We start from the raw sequence: 23,271 nt of genomic DNA, 5'->3' as shown, positions 1-23,271 counted from the left end.
ACTCTGTTGCATCCAGTTTCTTGGTTTGCAGTTGCTTCACGCAGCTAACATCACTGGTGGAAACATTACTTTATGTTTTCCAACGCATAAAATGTCTCAATTCGACTCACATATTTTCAGCGACTCTGTAACGTTCGCAATGTGTACATTCCCACAATGCAATTGTGGAATGTCACTTGACTACTCAGCTTCATCTGGATATACTGATCTAAACTTACGTTGGTAGTAGAAATGCGACGTTCATATTGCCCCATATGGTTCACTTTAATCACAGATGTAATTAAAATAATTTAGGGAAGATATTTAATCCGAATGTAAACCGTCATCAAACTGTTTATCATTTGTTTTTTGTCTGATAACATTCGTCTATCATATTGTTTATCATTAATATATGAGCAGCAAAAATTGTGAATCAAGCTGTCAAAATTACATCTGACCGTACTCACTACTTAAATTCGGAATACAACCTCCTCCCTTCAGGCTGCCGCTTCAAAGTTCCAAATTGTGAAAACTTAACAGAGCCTGTACATCCTTTAATCAAAGTACCATATCTCTCTTAAAGATACCGAAATCAATGAATTTATGTAAATATGTTTTGTATCTCTCTAATGTGCCAGTAGCTCTGCTGATGTAACACAAATTCCTGAAAAGGCATTAAAGTATTATTCTATTCTATTCTATTAACGTAGGGGGGCAGACACATCAATAGAACAGTGCGCCAGTTAGCCCTGTGAGGATTCGTAATTTAGGTCACCGACACTGTCGTTTGTTTTCTGCCTTAGATTAATTGTAATTATCCTTAGAAAGTATTAAGTTTGGCATCTTAGAAATACAGTTCGCTCTACCACCATGTATTGTGTATTAAAGCACACTTTCGCCCTGAGCTATTATAGCGTTATAGCTTTAACGTTATAAATAGTTCAGGGTGAAAGTGTGCTTTATTACACTATACATGGTGGTAGAGCAAACTGTATTTCTTAAATACATTCATATTTAAACAGATTATTACACTATTAGTTGATACTACATGAATCAATGAAATGATTTGTTTCTAATGAATTAAACCAATTCTGAAGGTGTGCACTGCTTTATTTGACTTGAGTTTGCCTTTAGTGACCTACTGATAACTTTAATACAAACTAACGGGATCAGGAGGTCAGGCTCACTGACTTGGTTGACACATGTCATCATATCCCAATTGCATGGATCGATACTCATGCTGTTGATCATTGGATTGTCTGGTCCAGACTCGATTATTTACAATATAGCTGGAATATTGTGGAGTCGGGCGTAAAACTAAACCCACTCACTTTAATACAATCCGATCGCAGTAATGTTAAACAAGCCCATTTTTAAAAAAAGAGGGGGTTAAGTTTAATACTTCTTGATGTATCTATATAAACAATCGCAGTATATACATGCGGGTATATGCATGTATGTATGTGTGTGTATATATACATATGTATATGTGTATGCATGTGTATGTATGTGTATATGCATGTGTATGTATGTGTCCGTAGATGAATATGTGTATGTGTGTGGAAGTATATATGAACGCATATGTACATGCACTTAAGGTATATATAGATGAATTATATGTATGTATATGGAACAGTGTTCCTATTATGTATCAGCTAAGTAATGAATACGATTCATGATCACTGCAACTACGCAGATTTATTACTATACATACTACTGTGTTTACAAAACTGAAAATAGCAGAAATCAAATACTGTAAAATGTGATATGTATATCGCTTGAAAGTGGTGTGTAACGCAAAAACTGTATTCTATAACATGTAAAAATTGCATTTGATTCTGAAATACGATGTACAACATACTGATGGGAAATAAAAATACTTAAAAAAAAAAAGAAAAAAAAAGTTTAATACTTCTTAAATATTCTCACAGCTATTATCTTCTCTTCTATTACACAATAGTAAATGTGTTGCCCACTTTATCACTGTTGCCCAGCAGCATCTAAGGGGAGCAACTCACTACTGTCTTAAAAACAGGTCGTCAAACTTTCAGGCATCATTCCAGCCCTTGGTTCATGCAGCAATAGAAAAGACTTACTGAGTAGCTGGGCCAATGGTAGTTGTAGGTGTTGGCGTCAGCTGATGTGTGATGACTTGAGGCATCTCCTGTTGCACTACTGCCGTTTGTCTCCGACTTGTATTTATCATGTTTATGTTTCTTCTCTGGAGGTGCATGATTATCATCACTGAAATGATAAAACATGTGAGATATTATCTGGGTTACCATGTTTAATGTTAAACAGGTCACATCTTGCAAATTTGCACCGTGGGACTGAGTTTGGCTGGTTACCATCAAGATTTTCAGGTGATATTTAAGCCTGCTTGCTGAAAGAGCACAGCTTGAGGGGCCTACCATGACTAAGATGGTCTGTAGTTTTGGATAATTTATTTGACTTTCTTCGAGCAATGTTAAAATAATAAATGAGCAGGTATATTGAAATGTGGATATGATGGATCTCACTGATGACATTGTGTCAACATATCAGGTTATTATTTGATGTTGGTCAGTTTTCAATGTTTATGAATTCTTCTGACAATCAACTACAAGGTTTGATCAAATATTATCCCACAAATGAAAGCAGAGAAAGTGTTTCTGCCTTTTGAGCTTTTGATTATTATGGTGTTCTGATTAACTGAAATACAGTAAACCATGGTTAAAATGAACGCGAGGGACCACAACTTTTAGTTTGTTTTAAGCCTAGCTTGTTATACACATTGTAAGTGACAGGACACCAACAGTTCATAACATCCTTTAATTCGTTGGCGCATTTTTCAATATAAAGATAACTTACTGTAATTGAAGATCAATGTAAAAGGCGCAAATAACGAAGCAATTTTATGCAATTTTCGCTTAACATCCAAAAACAATTCCACCTTCCTCTCTCACTCCTGAAACAGTTTGGCTTCCTGACAAGTTCCTAATTAAAATTAACAAAATGAATCACACCAATGGGTACCCGGCTGAAAAAAGTCATATGACTATATTTATCCGGGGTAATAATGGCCTTGATTGTTAGCTGATACCTAGTGTGGAGTTTGGCGCTATATAAATGGACACATTATTATTATTATTATTATATCTGATCCATCGGTTGGGATGATCTAATCATCAATGTCTTTACAACCAATTCCAAACACTATTTATCAACCTATTACTAAATTAGTAATGGTGTTGAAGGCAACTGTATTAGCAGCATCCTACAAACATGGTCTACCAACCACTGTTTAAAAATGGCTTTACAGCTACCAAGTGTATGTTCAGTATCTATCGCTCCATACTTACATGGAATCTGGGTGCTTCTTCTTTCTATCACTATTATGGTCTTTCACAAGTTTTTGATGTTCATCATAGGCATCTGTTATTCTGAAAAAAACCCAACACATTCATGACAGACAACTCCAATGGAATATATACTGAAAGCCATTAAAAACACAATTTGACATTCATACTTTCTTTACTCACACAAATGTCAACATATATAAATGGAACTGGCAGATAATTTTTAAGTGAACATCTGTCGATAATTTCATCTGAAAATGTCCAATCAGCAACAACATCAGTGAGGCAACAACATCAAACAAAGGAGGGATCACTAGCAGTCAATATTGTGTGTGTGTCCATCATGCGCTGCAAGACATGCTCGGAGTCTCCGTGGCATTGAAAAACACAAATTTCTCAGGAACAGCTGTGGGACGGTCTGCCAGTGATGTCAAAGGGCCGGTGTCAATTCAGCAACTGTCCTTGATGGCACAAATTTATTTCAAACTCAACGTCCAAATTCATCCCACAGATGCTCAATTGGGTTCACGTCTAGAGACAATGAAGGCCAGTACATCACACAAACATTCTCATTATTCAAAAAGTCTCTTGTTACTCTGGCTGCATGGGGCCATGCATTATCATGCTGACATAAAATGGTTATGACCGCCATGTTGATCCATTATTATGAGTACAGCCGGACGAAGGATATTGTCCACATAATGTTGAGCATTCAGATTGCCATTAACCACTACAATCTGGGGTCGGAAGTTGGCATTGATAGCAAACCAGATCATGAAACCACCTCCTCCAAAACGATCATGTTCAAGGGCACAGTTTGGCGCAAGTCAGAGTCGACCAACAGAGGATGGATGCACAATAAAGTGCCTGGCAATCATCACATCTGAAGCACCTTGGTTGACCATACCGATTGCCTGATTCCTTTCGTCTTGTGTCAAGCGTGGCATTTTCTCAAAGTGATTGAGTTTCACAATTCCTTGTGCTTTAAAAGGGCCTGGGTGCAGGTAATGCACGTGCACAACATGTTTCATGAATGTGGTTGTGTTTACAAAAAATGTCAAAGGTTCAGTTTTAAGCATTGAATTTCATGTAAGGGGAATGCTCGGGAACTCTAACTCGAAATGGGCCAGAATAACAGCCTTTTATCCCTAAATCCTCTGTATCGCAGGAAAAAATCTTCAATAGAACTTTTGTAAGTTCCTGGACAACAGTGAGTGAGTGAGTGAGTGAGTGAGTGAGTGAGTGAGAGTGAGTGAGTGAGTGAGTGAGTGAGTGAGTGAGTGAGTGAGTGAGTGAGTGAGTGAGTGAGTTAGTTTAGTTTTACGCCGCACTCAGCAATATTCCAGCTATATGGCGGCGTCTGTAAATAATTGAGTCTGGACCAGACAATCCCATGTGGGGAACTCACTCAGATACCCCACCGCCCCTTTAGGTGATTACCAGTGAGTGAGTGAGTTTAGTTTTATGCGCACTCAGCAATATTCCAGCTATATGGCAGCGGTCTGTAAATAATAGAGTCGGAACCAGACAATCCAGTGATCAACAGCATGAGCATCGACTTGTGCAATTGGGAACCGATGACATGTGTCAACCAAGCCAGCGAGTCTGACCACCCGATCCCGTTAGTCGCCTCTTACGACAAGCATGGGTTACTGAAGGTTCATTCTAACCTGGACTTTCACGGGTTCCAGGACAACAAATACCAATTACGTTTTTAATGGCTTTCAGTATATTCTGGATTACTGGTTTACAGTACTTTTTACCAATATTCATGATGGCTCAAATGTGGTGAAAAAAACAACAACAAAAAACAAAACAAGGAAACTAGGAAATCTTTGATTTCTAAAATATCCTTTTGGTGAGGGATAATGCCTCATTTCATAGTCTGCATGTGATATCATGCACCAAGTCACTTGACACTGTGGGACAGTGCTCTTAATATATATCACTCCATTCATGTCTGTGTTAAAGCATGTCTCCTATCTGTTGAAGGTAGGGCTATGAGACCTTACCTACAGACAGTCTAGGTGGGTTAATATTGGCAACACGTTTAGATCAACATCAAGACTGATATCATCTTGCAAGAATTGCCAAGGTAACAAAAGTCTCAATGATCAGCATCATTATTATCAGAAGATATAATTTCACATATCCTGATGGTGATAGATATGACCACAACTCACCTCTGAATACAGGTACCAAAGTCTTCAAGGAACTCCATTCTCCTCTGTGAAACCTTCACCTTAAAATCTGCAGACAGGTCACTCTTGAGAGCATTGCTGAACACATCCAGGACTCGTTGCTCTTCAATTGGTTGTGTCTGATACTCAAGGTCAAGAAGCTGTAAGAACAACTTCTCATTCTTCTGGAAACACAAAACGAAACTTGATGGTGACAACAATAATCTTAAATAATAATCACTAAAATCAAACAAAGTGTAAGCATCGAGTGAGTAAGTCAGTGAGGGAGTTTTTACGCCACACTCAGTAGTGTCCCAGCTATATGGCGACGGTATGTAAATAATCGAGTCTGGATCAGACAATCCAGTGGTCAACAGCATGAGCATCAATCTACACGATTGGGATATGATGAAGTGTAAACCAAGTCAGCAAGCCTGACCACCTGATCCTGTTAGTTGCTTCTTACGACAAGCATGGGTTGCTGAAGATCAGTTCTAACCCAGAACTTCACGGTTAGTGTAAGCAATGAAGAAAGACATGCCATCAACCACCTAAGCCATTTGGTCACCTTTTCTAACTAAAATAGGTTGCTGGGCACCTATATCCCAGAATCCATACTGGGATGTGCATATGGAGGTACATAAATACATACACTGTCACGCAAAAACAGCCCTTTGAGTAAGAATTGAGGGTCAGGCTTGATGCTCATCATGTTGATCAATGGACTGTCTGGTCCAGAATCAGTTATTAACAAGAAGACAAAGTCATCAATATCCCCCTCAATGGCAAAATACTCTTCATGATTATGTCTACGAGTTATGATTATGTCAAATATTTAGGTGTGTATATAGAAAAGTGGAAGGAGAGTATTGAAAGGTTTTTTAAGTTCTGCTCCAGAAAATAGCACTATCACCAATTTCAGTCAAAGTGAAAGTTGTTGCCATGCAAACGCCAAAATATTTTATTCAGAATTCCAAAACTACCAAAAGGCACCAGTACACCACCAGATATATGTATGTGCCAAGTTTGGTGAAGAAACATTGAACGGTTTTAGAGTTCTACTCCGGAAAAGAGCACTACCACTAATTTCAGTTTTAATCAAGCTTGTTGCCATGGAAATGCCAAAAATATATTATTCAGAATGCCAAAACTACCAAAAGGCACCAGTACACCGCCAGATCTATCTATGTGCCAGATCTATTTAGTGAACGGTTTTAGAGTTCTGCTCCGGAAAAAACAAAAGTGCACGGACGGATGGATGGATGCACGGACGGAGTCCATTTTAATACCCCCGCAAAATGCGTTGCGGGGGATACCAAAGCATTACCATATAAGCAGTAGCTGCAATATTGCTAAGTCAGGCACTAAACATTAAAGAAGAAACTTAACTTGGGAGGAAGATGACTTTGGTAAGAGTGAGTGAGTTTAGTTTTACACCGCTTTTAGCAACATTTCAGCAATATCACGGCTGGGAACACCAGAATTGGGCTTCACACATTGTACTCATGTCTTCGGCGTGACGAGTGAACACTTAAACCACTATGCTACCACACCGCCCCACTTTGGTAAAAGCCATTGTAATGTTAAACATATGATTGTGGGCAAGGTGATCCAGGGATTCAAACCTGTGATAAGCAGATCCTGAAGCTAAGCGTGGTAGCAGAACTAACTTCAACAGACCAGCAGGGTATCAAACACACCCCCACAGGCAGTAACAAACTTCTGAATTCAAGAGGAAACATTATAATACCTTATCTTTTTCCAGGGCTTCTGACAAGACTTCTCGTGCTTTCTCTACATTACCCCTAATCTGGAATACAAACATATTTACATAACCATGGGGACTAACGAAATCAATATATATTTCATATTGTTTAGAATACCTGATAAAGATAATAAATCAAATAATTCACTGTTTCACAATTACACTTGACTAAAACTGAGATAAGTTACATCTTGTGACAGATCCATAAAAACACATGAATAGAAACAAGTTGTCTTACTGCAACAACTTCTGCAAAAGGAAATGAAATGTATTATATTTTAAAGTGTTCAGTCTTATTCCAAAGCAAAAAGAAGCTTTATTGTTGTTGTCTTGCTTGACAACCAAGAGAATTCCAGGACATTCCTGTATACAATATAAAATTATGCTTCAAAGTCCTCTTTATCGCAAATTCTTACCTTCCTCAGATAGCGTGCAAATTTGATTGAGTAGAAAGATCTGATGGCTGGTGATGCAGCTTTGGTGATGTAGGATTGGTACAAGTTCTCGACATTTTCATGGTTGCCCTGGCGACGCTCCAGACTGATTCGTCGCATTGACACCATTACAAGATTTGGCACATTTTTCTCAATGTTTGACAGGACATCACTTGCCTCTGGGTAATTGCCTGAAGAAATAAGTCCCAAACTGTAATCGTTCATTACTAACTTTAAATATTAATGGTACAGCGTTTTGTGTATCATTCAATTAATACTTCTAATTGGAAAGAGAACTTCATTTGCCACATTGTTCATGTTTCAAAACAATACAGATTAGAATGAATTTTGAAACTCCATGACATTATAACCTATAAAGCTAATGTTTATCACTTACAGCAATCACCCTGACATTGGTAAAATCAAACCTAAGTTTCCAAGCCTGACAGCACACAAAAGAATCTTTTAAAAGTGACTTCCATCAAGGTTTATAGAAGACAGCTTGTTATGTTGTGAAGCTATGTTGATAATGAATGGATATCCTGATTGTTCTCATGACCGTATCATGTTATGTATCACGACCAACGATATATATGACACACACGAAAGAACAAACATAATTCGTCACTACACACCATGAAACACATTACAGAACATGGAGATGTCCGGGAGGAACTCCTTCCTTTAACAGTGTACCAAGAAACGCATCACAGAAGAAGACAGGAAGGGACAATTTCCCGTAAGGTAAGAGAGATAAGATAATACGTAATTGTCCGAAAGGAAATTTGTCTTACATTATAAGAGGTTCATACATATTGGGTGGTTTGTTAATGCTGCACTGAGCAATATTAAAGCTATATGGCGACAGTCTGTAAACAATCGACCAGACATTCCAGTGATCAATACCATGAGCATTGATCTACGCAATTATGATACGATGACATCTGTCAACCAAAATATGAAATAGGCAAAGAGTAATAGAGATTTGGAATTTAATATACAGTTATATAACAGTTACTCATCATACCATGATACACATGAAGACAGGAAGGGACAGTGTGTCGTGATACACATCACAAGGAGTGGTCAATGAAAAACTGTCTTTCCTCAATTTCATTGCTGCCTAAACATGTGAACTTCGAGACAAACAGAAAGAAATATAAAATCCCCATACAAATCAACCTGAAGAATAATGGTGAGCCACAGTCCGCAATAGTAGTGACCATCATCCATAATAAACTGCAATTCAAAAAGAGTTAAAATGAAGTAGATAAGAAAACATGTAGATTCACTTGTGAAGTAATTACAGCCAGGACTTTCCAATACAAACACATCTGTGGGTGGCAACGGAATGTTTTCACAGTCCTCTAGCATCCACATACAAAGATCTTTAGTGATCACTGACAAAACAACACAATCAGCTGGGGAGACACTACACCCAAACAAAGCCCTCCTAAGTGGAATAAGACAAAAAGTGTGGATAAACAATTCAACCATGAAACTGAGCCCTTACTCATCACACAAAGCTAAATTGCACTTTATTGTAAAATCCTGAAAACAAAGAGGGCTGTGATGGGTGATGATAATTAAAACACAAATCCCTTGTCAAAACAACCCCACCGGAGCAAAGGATGTGTTGATTGTTGTACAAACAAGGCCTCCACTAATAGACTTGGAGGAGGTTCATAGGACATATAAATTACTAGCAGCCCTTGCTGGTCACACGTTCATCACAGCCACACTGATACCTCACAAAGCAGAATGGGCAGCCGCGTATCTCGACTTCAGAAACCAGCACAGGGTGAACTGACATGTGTTCAAGATCTGATAAACAAGCATGACATGGCCATTGAAAGAGCACACTTCATAGGTTAGTTCACATTCCAAATAGTTCTGTCAATTCTTTGTCACTTTCTGGGAGGGCCTTCCCTCTCTACTTGACACTTGGAACATGCTTCTTAAGAAATCCTTGAACAAGTGTAAGATATGACTTGGATAAAAAAATCACTTTGGATCCAGTGGATGGGGCCATGCCAGACCTATACATGCTGCTAAACTTATTCCAGGCTTGTTTTGTTTTTACTGATTCACACAGCTGGATGTGCACACATTAATGATGTGAGATTCTAATTGTTTGAGGGGACACTTCCTTTTTGTCTTTTGCAGTTCAGTATAAATTTATTCACAGAGTGTCTGAACAATTCAATGGATGATATTCCTCAACAATTCATGGAATCTGAGTCATAAGTCATACTCTTTCTTTCTTGCAGATAAGTACATCACAGACCTATCAAGGAAGCTGACCTCCCAAGTCCCCAGTGGTCATATTTGCCATGGCATGCTCCTGCTACAGAGGAAGTGTATTGCAGAGGGTGTGTGAGATGTACATGAGATACGCCTTCTGCAAGTACCTACAGGTCAGGAGGTTGTACAGGAATGCAGGCCAATCCATCCAGGAGCTGACGGCGGAGGAGTACCTCACGGACATCAAGCAAGGCAAAGCCATATCTATTGGCATGTCCAGGGAACATAATGCGTTTCAACGGCATGGATAGTTTAGCAAGGAAACAAAACTGGATCGTACTTGGACAGGAAAAACATGATCACAGTGGAGTGTATAATCTATGTTTACTATCACCTGAATGTGAAACTTAAAGGTACTCAAATATTTTTTAGCGAGAATTGCTACTGACTCCATCTATTTGTATATAGATTGTCTACTAAAATGGGGACCAACAGAAGAAGTTCAATGAGATATCTTCATCACAAGGCAACTTAGTGCTCTAGGCAGTGCTGGGTCATTTTTGTTATACAATATTATACATATTTGTTACATTTTGTCAATAAAATATATCAAATGAGGTTTTTTGTCTATCAAAGTCTTTCAAATCTGTCTGACAGTATTGGTGGTCTGATTAATTGAAATAATCGAAGATTGGTCGCAGTGATTAAATGACCAAGCAATCGATCATGTTTTCACATAATCGAACACAAACAATTTGGGAAAACTTGCTTGCATTAACAAAAATTTTCACATGGTTGGTTTTGTCTGTTTCATAAACACTACGAGCTCATACCATGTCATGATTGAATTTATCTCAAAGACCCCAGGAAATTTATGTTCCTAACATAGCAGTATTCCTTCAAAGATGTCAAATTTGCCAACGTAACAGGAAAATTTGATCAATGATGCTAACCAAGTATTTTCGATGATTGATCGGTTGTAATGAACTAATCATCAATTATCCTATTTAAACCAATTCCAAACACTATCTGACAGTTGATGGTACCTCAGCAACAGCAACAGATTACACTATGAATACACAATGCCATTTAGTCAAATATAACATAGGTCATATCTGTAGAAGCCGTGGTGGCTGAGTGTGTTAAAATGCTGACTTTGTTTGCTGGTGAATGGGTGACTGACTGAGGGTGTGGGTTCGAGTGCCGGATGAGACTCAACCGAACAAATACTAGAATCTGTACTTCACTGAGAAAGTGTATTCCCAAAATATAACATGTTACATAGTTTACACTTATCAGGACAGAACTGTTCATCTGTGAGCAGTTCTCTTGCTTTTTTAATTTATTTTTTAAACCTTTTTTGCTTTATTTAACGTCGCACACACAACTAAGGTTCACAACTAAGTTCTCTTGCTTTGCTGAACAACTGCTGAAAACAATGCACACCTACAAACTGTTTGATTGTTATCTAAACATACAACTTTAAGGAAAACAACTTCTGTTTGTTGAGACAAGCAGCAGATTACCATAATAACAGGCAGGGAAAGCAGCTACCACACAGATATTTTGATGAAGCCAGATATATACAATAACAACACAGTGAAGCCAGATAGCTTGTTTCCTGATTGGATGCTAAATAGCTTAACATGCTAACAAAAGGAGTCTTAATTGGTCTTAATCACAGGATTTAATGCCCTTGATCTTTGTTGATGATAACAGTTTGAGAGAGAACAATTGGACATATATTCAGTAAATATCAGCATCAACTTAAACAGCCAAAGCAGACCGCAAATCAACCCTCTCAGGCTAACAGCAAAAGTTCCCAAAGCTAAAGGTCTACATCACTGAAGATTAAATGAATTTGTCTTGTGTTTGATAAACTAGTCTTGTCATGACTGGATACAATGAAAAGCAAGCAGTTGTCACTAAGATGGCATAATCCCCTGCCACAAATGATCAAATCAAACAAAAGGTAATGAAAGTGAAGGTCATAGTTTAAGATGAAGTTAAATGTCAACAAAAACATGACCAGGCAACCTCTCTTGATATCTTGTTCTGTAGCTGTTCAAACACACAAATATTTTCAAGACTCACTTTGACCTTGACATAAATGTCATGGTGTATGAAATATGCCCAAAAATAGTAATAAAGAAATTGCCTATCAAAAACATTCAAGAGAAGTCTTGAAAGTCTATGAAGAAAATCCAAAGAATCCGTTCCTGAGATATCTTGCTGACAATCTTAACCTACTGAAATCTTCAAAGTGTCGCTGTGACCTTGAAAATTATCTGAAGGTCACCAAAATTGACTGGGCCATGCACCTTCCATAAATGAAGCTTGGTGTCAAATATGAAGAAAATCCAGGGAATGGTACTTGAGGTCACCGACAAGCTTAGTATCCAGGTTAACATGCTGAAATCTTCAATGTGTCACCGTGACCTTGAAAATTACGTGAAGGTCATCAAAATTGACTGGGCCCTGCGCTTCCCTAGACGAAGCTTGGTGTCAAATATGAAGAAAATCCAGTGAACGATTCTTGAGATATCAAGCTGACAGGGGTAAAAAGTTAAAGTCCCCTTGTGACCTTGAAATGAAGGTCAAGGTCACCAAACCTGACTGATGAACCTAGGTACCAAATATGAAAAGAATCTAATCAACGGTTCTTAAGATATTCCAATTTGTACGTAGGGACGGACAGAGCCTAATACTATATCCCCAGCTTCGCGCTAAACGCGAAGGGGGGGACAACAATACACCATGCTGGACCATCTTCGGTGACAGATGTAGTTTGATACATTATCATATACTATATGACCAAGTTACCTTGTCTCTCCTCAAATGCAGCCCAAGACAAGTGAATGTACGGCTTCTTCAGCAGGTGGATTGTACAGGCACGCTGGTACACGCTCCTTACCCCATCTACATTGTGCTGTTCTAGGTATTTGGCATACTGAAAATATACCGGATATATAGGTTACGGGTATTCTGAAATTACATCTTAAATTCTTACTTGAATGACTTGGTTTCACACCTATTGTATGTTCACTTCATTGGTTAGTCAAACATTTCAATTGCAAAATGGCAGCTGTCATTTTACAGATCCTGAGTTTGTAGACCCATTTTTCAACATTCATGTAGTTTTGATTTTGTTTCTTCAGCTTTAGATTTCGGTAGGCAGAGGAATATTTTACTCACTTTCATCCAAAAGTCTTCATAAAGTGCGCATGCGATCATACACCTCTCAAACAGCACAACCACTCGCTCATGGGATCCATTTTCAATCTCAAAGTCCAAGTATTCCCGCCAGTTCTTCAGCTGAGCTCTTTCCAGAGGTTTCACATGGAAATATGGGCGACGAATCTGAATCAGTGGATGGTGGCAATGTCTTGAGAAATAGCAAACTGACATTATGATTCAATGTAAGAGAGTGGTGTGCTGTGATTTCTTTGTCAATCAATCCACTTACTTATAAGGACAAACTTCTTCCACTTCTGGATAAAGTTGAAGGTATCATGATAGACTATGTTTGTGATTCAGACTTTCACTTGTGGGATCAGAAGTTTCACTTAACACAATACTGATTTTCTTACAAATAATCTGAACAAACAGTTCTCTAAATACTGAGACACTTCACTTTGGAGGAGTTGGTTACTTGAAAGAAACTTACAGCTTCCTCATAAGTCCATCTCTTGCTGACTTCATCCTCATTCAGTCTGTGGATTGTCTCTTGGTGTTCCAAGATCCACTCTCGCAGTTTCTTGGCTTCATCTTCATCAGCCTGGAGTACATACACACATATACCAGTTTGTCAAACAAAACACATTTGTGTAAAATGGTCCAAAAGTCTTCTACATGCTTTTCACAAAACTGATCACTGTTACAAGTAAGACAATATTTACACATTTGTCAAAAGTTGGTCAATTGTAAGACTGGATGAACATCAACCATTTCACCATGGTAACTTCTAAGTGTTTTCAAACCTATAACACATCTCACCGACTTATTATATGCAGATGGTGAGGTTAATTAAATATTGAAAATCTGTATCAATTATACACGTGTGAATATTCACATCTGCTGTACACCTGTATGTATGTAACCAGGACAATACATTTGATACACACTTGAATGTAGAATGTTATTCTACGAGATTAATGATATCATGATCCTTCAAATCAAACACAGAAGCTGGTTGAAACAAACTCACCATCCCTCCCACAGCTTCTTCCCCTGGTGGTGCATCCACACCAGGGGGTGCATCCTCCCCAGGTGGGACCTCAGCACCAGCATCCTCCTCATCTACCTTCACAGTGCCGGCCTTGACAACCTCTTGCCGCAACTTCAAGAACTCATCCAGACTCAAGATATCCTTTGGGTGGTTTTCCATAACATGCTTCTTGAAACTGAAACAGGTTGTTTATTGAAATGAATCTGCTGTTATCTAATGGACTTTTCTAGTTTACATACTAAATCATATCAGAAATGTTTCTGACATACTATGATTGGACTGATGGAAGTTGTGGAAGTTACCACGTAGGATTTTGTTGTTGTTTAACATGTTTAATGTCACACTAAGTAATATTGCAGCTATATGATGTAGTCTGTAAATAATCAAGTCTGGATGAGATAATCCAGTGATTTACATAATGAGCACTATCTACACAACTGGGATACGATGAAATGTGCCCACAAAGTCAACAAGTGTTTGCCACTGATATGGCAATGTCCCCCGCCGCTAAAGAATGGAATATCTATATTTATTACTTTTTATTTTTTGATTACATACAAGATGCCTGAAGTGAATGGTATCTGCATAATCCCCCAATGTAGGCTGTCACCAAATTTGAAGATATTGGATGAAACAGTGCATGAGATATCACGTTAACAAGAGTTTGAAAAGTGGTCAAAGTGTCGTGGTGACCTTGAAAATAAGGTCAAGGTCACCCCAATAGACTGGTGTCTGCATAATCCCCCAATTTAGGCTGTCACCAAATTTGAAGACATTGGGCAAAACAGTGCATGAGATATCGTGTCAACAAGAGTTTGTGAAGTGTTCAAAGTGTCGTGGTGACCTTGAAAATAAGGTCAAATCACCCCAATCGACTGGTGTCTGCGTAATACCCCAATGTAGGCTGTCACCAAATTTGAAGATATTGGATACAACAGTGCATGAGATATCATGTTAACAAGAGTTTGAAAGGTGGTCAAAGTGTCGTGGTGACCTTGAAAATAAGGTCAAGGTCACCCAAATCGACTGGTGTCTGCGTACGGACGGACGCCGCTGAATACATAGTCCCCATTCTGCATTGTGTGGGGGACAATGAATCTGACCTCCCAATCCCATTAATTGCCTCTTCCAAGTTCAAGTATAAACCAGACAAACAGTAACAACTCCCACATCAAGGTTACCCTTCCAAAACAATCACTGAACAAAAGTTGAAGCCAAAAGGGACATGTGAATAGTGCCTTTAATTGTTTAGGTATTGGTTGGCCATGTCATGTCAGGAACTGGATTCCCAAATGGGATGAATGTTTTCACCAGACACTGCAGGATCTACAGTGATGAATACTGCACTCTCATCAATGTGGACTACTCATCGTTAAATCACGATCCAAGATCCATGCCAAGGAGGTACAATGACACTCAATAAGCCAAGGGTCACATTCGACCATCTGATCGAAATGTTTGTTAGCTCTTACAGACAATTCCACTGATTTTTTTAAACCAACTCTGAACTCCCATACTTACTTGTCATAGTGATGGCTGTATAGCTGTGTGGGAATTGACAATAATCGTTTGTATAACTGTGTCACTTTCTTCTTGTTGTGTCGCATATTTTCCCAGGATATATAGGAGTCCCAGAGTTTATCGGAGCGGAAGTCAGTGCCAGCTGCTGTGATTGACCTCTCATAAAGTCTAGGCAAATCAAACAGCCATTGAATAAAGACCGTAATATACTTCTGACAAAAACATTACTAAGCTGAAACACGAATAAGAAGCATGTATTCACAATAGAGGTACAAAACTATTAAAGTACTGTCTGAAATAGGAAAAAACTGTTTTTTGGCTGTTACTCTGTATCCTTAAAATTTACACAACTGCAAGTAGCATATGTTGAAATAACCCACATCGGCCTAACTGGGCGTTCAGTGGGATGTGTAATAGGATATCTAGAAATGCATGTTTACTTGTAAAATCGGGCAAAACTTAGCAAAAATACTAACGGCTGCTGAAAACAATAGATCAGACTATAGATGGCACTGAGTTGGCTCAGCCAGATATGACGACGGACCGTCGACTCACCTGGCATGAAATGCATATGCTACCTACAGGCATAAGGGGTCATCTCAAAGATATTTTATGCTTTTTTCATGTGTATTGAATATGTCTGATCTATTGATTATCATCTTACGCGTCTTTTATAATGTTTAACAATATGATACCCATAGAAAAGCTTAAATCAACTATCGTATTAAATGTCTCAAAATATATAGGTGGCAAGACCACCCCAATATCGACAGAACTGGATATTATTTGTTAATTGTTAAGACATGCCGTTTACTTCCCCCAGTATAATTTCCCTAAGAGGATTATCTTATGTTAGCTGATATCTCTATCCCCCAGTACGACCCACACCACCGTCTGTGACACTCATCCTGGTTTTGCTTTTAAGACGACCCTTCCTACCTGTTTTTTTTATAGTGATAGTGAGGCTCCATGGTAGCTAGATCCTTAATAGTTTCAGTATTAAAGTTAGCTTTCTTATAAACTATAGCTGACGCAAAATATACTAAGCCTAGTTTCAAAATGGGCATTTAAAAAGTGTCCTTTGAAACACAATATCATCGCACACTAATTTGCATAAAGCCATGGCCTGTTCTAAATAAGTCGCTTTGGACTGAAAAAACCCTGCATTGCTCATTTCTGCACTAATCTCTCCTCAGTAAAGTCCTTTTTTTTACGTTTCCTATCTCTAAAATTCAATAAGGTTTGACTCTGGCGCCTTAAGAGAACTTGTCACAACATTAAATTTTAACCGAGTCACTGAGAACCAACTTAACCGCCTTTCTTACCATAAAATTAAGATCCTTAAAAATGTTAAAATAACTCTTGACTGTACCTTGCCAACATTAGTTATATTGTTCATGTTGTCTTCAGACAAGGTTGATGGTAACAACAGTTGCCAAAGAAACTTACTTCCGTATCTTCTCCTCCCCATCTTCATTGGAACCAAACTCAGTGATGTAGAAGTTGAGGTAATGCAGCCATAGTTCAACACTCAATGGGATAGCCTTTACTCCACGCTCAAACACCTGATAAAACAAGACACACATACTTAACACAATCAAAACGACACTTATACCTTTACCTTGGGTACGAGGTTACAAGGGAAATCCACAAAACCACGGAACCCGAGCGAATCCGATTCACGATGAATTACAACTGATTTCATTACCGTGACTATTTCCCAGTGCACGCCTGTGTGGAAGGCTGGCCCTCAGAGTGGTCTCCCTTTGTGGCCCCGGCCTTAGATCATTCATGTCAGAGTGACAAATTTCAAAAGAGAAATTTGACTGCTAAGATTTAGCTTAATTTCACAAACCCGGTGTTTGTACAGGGGTAGCACTCCATGCATTGGGTGCAATTTTCTGCAAAGAAAAACACGGCATAAAAAAACCATGAACAAATCTTCTACCCTACAACCTAATCTGCTGTTGGAAATTTCTTTTCACCTATTACGCGTGAAGTCCCCCATCCAAAAGGTTGAGCAATCTACTGCTTGCAAAGGGTGCCTACAGCATAAACTGAAGCTGTTTTGTGTAGAAATAAATCCAGTGTCTGATAAATTCCTGAGCACAAACAGGTTATCTGTTCACATTTAAATTCACTATGCTAGCAGTACAAGAGGAAAGCTAGATTTCATCACAACGTTTTCTGCAATTAATATTTTAAGAAGCAAATGAATTTGAAGAATATGTGAACATGTGTGGTGTTCAGATCAGTATAGTCAGGAATCTACATGAATTCTATTCTACATGTGCCCAGTTTTCACTTCAGAAAGTCAGGAGAAAAATGATTGTATGCATCTTTCACTGACTGACTGAGTTTGGTTTTACGTCGCTTTTAGCAATATCCAGCAACATCACGGCGGGGGGCACCAGAAATGGGCTTCACACATTGTACCCATGTGGGGATTCGAACCCGGGTCTTCGGCGTGACGAGCCAACGCTTTAACCACTAGGCTGCCCCACCGCCCCCTATGCATCTTTCAAAGAATCCTAAGCAGTGATTTTATTAATAATTTTCTACCAAGGTGTTAAGTGTTCCCTTTCAGCTATACATACTGCTTGGTGCTACAAACTTGATACCGCCTCTGTGGTGTAGTGGTTAGAGCGTCTGCCCGGAGAGCGGCAGGTCGCGGGTTCGATCCCCGACCGCGTCATACCAAAAGACGTTAAAATATGGTACTTGTTGGTCCCTGCCTGGCGCTCGGCATTAATGGGTACAACAAGGACTGGTCGGCTCGGAGTCAGTATAATGTGTCTGAGTGGGGTATTCATGCTTCACTGCGGCATGGTATCTCAGTGGGCTAGCACTATAAAACCAGCTTCAGTCTGGGCTAGTACAAGCAGCCGCACATACACATACACACGCATGCACATCGTCATATGAGCGAAATATTCTCAAGCACGACGTAAAACCCAATTTCACCTCACCTCACAAACTTGATTATACAGTTAAATAGGTTTGAATATTCAATTTTGGAATTGAGCGCACATAATACATTAATAGTGCTTAGGTGGTTCTTCTCAAGGACTCTTTCCTCGAAACAATAAACACGGTGAAAAAAAGTACACGAAAAAAAATAAACTGAATGTTCGTCAGTCAATCTAAACTGGACAAAATGTTGTCACTGTAGAAACACTGTACATTTCTCACTCATTAAATATTTTCCTTTTTTGTTTTAACAGATTAAAATACAATGCAGCAGGGGGATGCTGCTTGGTCTTGGATCTTAATTATACATTTACATATTACAGTTTATCCAAATACAAGCATCTGTTCAAATAATGTTTATTTTCCTCGACCAGTAAATCCAAATAATTCCCCTACTATCATACTCAACTCCATGGGGAATTTACAACCCAGGCAGTTTTACATTCACTTCCTGTGACGGATGTCCAACAGCATGGAGCCGTGGAGCAAAGACAAGTACCTACTAGGATATATCATCTGTTAAATCTGATAAACTGCCCCACCCCCACCCAAAAACACAAACAAACAAAAAACACTATGGGTCAGAGTGATGTGAAAATCTAAAACCTCATGGTCCAACATAAAACCACCAAATACAGATTTAGTCACATGGAGACTGACTAGGTTAATGAGACAGTTACATCTCCCAGAGGTATTATCTTAAAAGATATCAAACGTACATGGTACTGTTGAGGAGTATCTGATAAGACAAACTCTGAAGAGTTACACAGCAGTCTTCTGAAATCAACAGAATCAAAGTTCATATATATCATACATTTATGCAACTCTCGAGGTCTCTCCAAATCTGCCGCTCAGAGAGGACTCGGAATTCAATGGTAGAAGTACATACCGCTAAAGCTCGGTCAATGTCAGTAAATTTCTTCTCCATATCGCTGTATTTCTTCCAGTAACCATAGCAATATGGGTAGTGACTGAAGAATGCATCATAAGCCTCCTCTGCTGCTTTTAAGTTGTTCTGAGGAAATGAAATAAAAATGGCTTCAATAACAAGAAACTTTATACATGCAAATATTTGGATACATTGTTCAGTATTCACAACTTCAAGTGACATCAATTTTTAAACAAACAGATCATTATGTTAATACTTTAAATATCAGATTTATCTATTTAGGACTAAGCCCGAGTCTCTACATAGGCAGTGTGTGACAAAGTTCAAGTCATTATAGTCCAATGTGCTTGAACATTAACATGCTAAACCCACTCAAGCTACAGGTAATACACAACAGATAAAAGCCTTGTCTGTCTTTTTTTAAAAACTTGTTTGTAAATCCTCAGATTCAGCTTGAATAAAATTGTTAAAGTCCATGGTTTTGTGTTGTCTTCCTTCCTTGTGGTCTTCCAGCTGGTATCTGCATGAGTTATCACCCTTACCAGAAGCGCAGGAAACCTCATAATTCTGATCATTAACCAGTTGTCATGAACATATGTCACACACTGCTTTGGACTGCACTTAAATACCCACTACTTGGCTGTTGAGAAGTCTGACACAGACACTAAGTCAACATTTCCTCATACATACCTGTACATTTTTGGGTGCCACATACTCTACTGCATTAAGCTGGATTTCTTGAAAAAAGATATTGATTTTAAATTTAGGTAAATCACCTATATAATTGGAACAATAACATTGATAGAAATTGCTTATGGCGATTCACAGAGCTGACTGAATGTTTTCATGAACATCCCTTACCTCTTGTTCAACAAACTGCAGCAGGTACGTCCAACCAGTGAAGTCATTAGGGTTCTCCTTCACTGCCTTCCAATATTTGTCCAGCTCAGACTCTTTTTCAGTCTTCTCAGTCTTTGCAACTACTTCTGTCTTACTTTCTGTCACCATTGCTGTTTCTGAAATACAAACTGATCTTTCAGATTTTGAGCATTTATCATGTTAATGGATTGGCTTAAGGAGTGTGTCCAGCAGTTTGATAGAAAAAACACCAACCCCATTAAATGTGATTGGACAGAGCAATGATGTCATATTGTTTCATAACAACGTATGGTATGGATTTACAACTTCCTTAATATTTACAACACAACGATTCTGGGCTACTTCTTGCCCCTTTATCAGGTGAATGACAGAATATGGTACGACCAAAATATATAGTATGTACAGGAAGCCAGTGAGATAGTATTACTGATTGAGATGTACAGAGATAAAGTGATGTGTTTTGATTGAGATTTGCAGAGTTCAAAGAGATTAAGTGGTATGTTTATGCAATGGATGTACAGAATGTTTATACAATGAAAAGGATAAGCATGATAGAATTGATTGGAAGCCACTTATGAAAACAATGATAGGAAAAACATATGAAAACACACATCAAAGCATGTACAGTGATTAAGGGGAAATGATCTGCCATTTGAGGATTTGTCACAAACGTTAAAGAAATCACTTGTGTTTTATAACTTAATCAATTTAAATTTACAATAATACTGTATTGTGAAGACAGGAAATCAAATTGTTAACTGCATTTCAATCTAAATTATACTAAGAAACAAAGAAAGCTATGTCCTCCTTTGGTCACTCGTTGCAGCATAATTCTGATCATTCCAAACATAAGGAATATTTTCATACCTTTATAACGAACTCCAGGGGACCACTAAAATTAGTTCGTTATATGCGTAGTTCACTATTCACTTTTTATATGATAATATAAGGTTTATTCGGGACTTTTAAAACAGTTCGCTATAGCCATCAGTTCATTATATCCGTGTTCGTTATAAAAGTATTCTAGTGTACTTGGAATAGGAATTTGGGTCAGATACATCCTAATCAACATTCAAATCTTGTCTTTCTCCGACAATGCCAAATACATAAAACATGCCATAAAGTCAACCAAAATTATATGTCCTTCAGTATTTTGTTCACTCAGAGTTTCAATAAATATCCAAATAGAAATATAGTTGCATGGTGCTATAATGGAGTAATAATTAATAATGAAGTTTTGTATGAATTACTACTCTATGATGGTGATGACATGTTTACCTTACAAAACAAATCAAAGTGATTGATTAAACCGTCTAGACAGCTTTTGTCTTACTTGAAGGGTGTGTCTAAGAGATGAGTCCTTATTACCTTAGGCTTGGATTTATCAAGAATTATCTTTTAAACTATGTAGTCGTAACTGATACCTTTTTGAATAGTATGTCTGTGAGATGAGTTTATATTACTTTAAACTGGTGTCTTTCTCTAATCTATTACTGATCATGATGGAACTAATATTCTGTATTTATATTTTCCTAATATCTGAATCCTAATATACCGCTTGCAGTGGTAATAACTAATAATTAATTTTTGTATGAATTATTACTCCATAATAGTGCTTTTACCTGAGCATGAAAAAAAGCGGAGAAATATATTGTTTTTAACACCGAACAAAATTTCGGAGAAAACTTAGGAGGGTTTTTGGTTTTCGAAGTGTTTAGGTAGTTGCTCTTGAATGTACACAATTGCATAGGAAATTTAATATTCTCCATTTCTAAGCAACTTCGTCGCCATAGGTAGAACCCGTGGCGTGAGAGCGCTAATCTGGTAAAAAAATAATCAGAATTCAGGCTGCTGAGGTAAGCACCTTCTCAAATCACTTGGCTATCACCCATAAATCATGGAATGGATCTGTTATTATCTCTTCCAAAATATAAGAACAAATGTACAAAACAGACTACAGTTGTCAAAAGTGTGACTGCATGATGTCAGTGAGGGATGAAAGATTGAAACTTATATAGGTTCTTGGACACTTTTAAAAGCACGTCCATTGTCTCAAATATCACATGAACAGTAGTAAAACATGTCATTATCTGAATAAAGCCAACTTTATCTTATACGAAAGCCATCATAAGAGTTACAATATCTGTGGGAGGCAACTACTGAACTAGACACGTTAGAGCGAGAGTAAACACTGCCGTCTGAAAACATGTGACGTCCGAAAACGGCCCTGAAAACATATGACCTGTTAATTGTCTTCTGAATATCATTCAGCATTTGGAATGCATCATAATTACTATTACATAATTGTCTATATTTTACATAAATATCCAATGTCATGGTACAAATAACAGGAATGGCAAAACACTTTGTACATAAACGCAGCCACCAGGAAATAGATCTACATTGCACAATATTGCACCTCGCCATATCAATTTCGCGTGTTATTCATGTGAAATGCCTGATAAAATGTAAATCTCGACAAAACCTTTCAATTACAACACTGATCTCACATATGCACCGATTGTCATAATCATTCATAGAATATCGTCTGCGTAAAAAGTATAAACATTGGTCGTCTTTTCAAACATATTTCCACGTATATAGTTCACATAATCTGGAAATATGTGTCTCTCATTAAAATTCAGATCATCATTCACATACATGCATTTAGAATAAGTCTCAATGTCTCACACCAACACAGGATTACCTTGATTACTTTCAGCCTGTTTAGCGGTGTCCTCACTTGACGGAGCTACCTCCAATTCTGGTTTGTCCAAGTTGGCCGACATTTTGAGCTGATGTGCTGTAACTCCTACCAACGCGTTTAGCACTTTGTGCATTGCA

The 23,271-nt window shown here is 38.1% G+C and overlaps 1 protein-coding gene across 2 annotated transcripts in view; it reads right to left on the bottom strand.

Moving 5' to 3' along the window:
* LOC124283705 (pre-mRNA-processing factor 39-like) overlaps window positions 1-23,271 on the bottom strand; it is a 26,383-nt gene extending 3,112 nt beyond the window's left edge. Inside the window, exons 1-15 of one of the 2 annotated variants that reach the window (XM_046719719.1) lie at window positions 23,135-23,271; window positions 20,410-20,564; window positions 20,239-20,285; window positions 19,549-19,674; window positions 17,139-17,254; window positions 15,690-15,857; window positions 14,148-14,343; window positions 13,608-13,718; window positions 13,136-13,300; window positions 12,764-12,890; window positions 7,679-7,887; window positions 7,248-7,307; window positions 5,501-5,682; window positions 3,321-3,401; window positions 2,076-2,223 (exon numbers count right to left, since the gene is read on the bottom strand). In XM_046719719.1, coding sequence (XP_046575675.1) covers window positions 2,076-2,223; window positions 3,321-3,401; window positions 5,501-5,682; window positions 7,248-7,307; window positions 7,679-7,887; window positions 12,764-12,890; window positions 13,136-13,300; window positions 13,608-13,718; window positions 14,148-14,343; window positions 15,690-15,857; window positions 17,139-17,254; window positions 19,549-19,587 — 1,602 coding nt within the window. In that variant the 5' untranslated portion in view covers window positions 19,588-19,674; window positions 20,239-20,285; window positions 20,410-20,564; window positions 23,135-23,271. The remainder of the gene's footprint in view (window positions 1-2,075; window positions 2,224-3,320; window positions 3,402-5,500; window positions 5,683-7,247; window positions 7,308-7,678; window positions 7,888-12,763; window positions 12,891-13,135; window positions 13,301-13,607; window positions 13,719-14,147; window positions 14,344-15,689; window positions 15,858-17,138; window positions 17,255-19,548; window positions 19,675-20,238; window positions 20,286-20,409; window positions 20,565-23,134) is intronic. The other variant, XM_046719718.1, reaches the window with a different exon arrangement.

The sequence above is a fragment of the Haliotis rubra genome, unplaced genomic scaffold (assembly GCF_003918875.1).
Source record: "Haliotis rubra isolate DU_JTF1 unplaced genomic scaffold, ASM391887v1 Scf32, whole genome shotgun sequence".
Taxonomy (NCBI): domain Eukaryota; kingdom Metazoa; phylum Mollusca; class Gastropoda; order Lepetellida; family Haliotidae; genus Haliotis; species Haliotis rubra.
The sequence above is the reverse complement of the archived record's forward strand: the minus strand, read 5'-3'. Positions and strand labels throughout refer to the sequence as shown.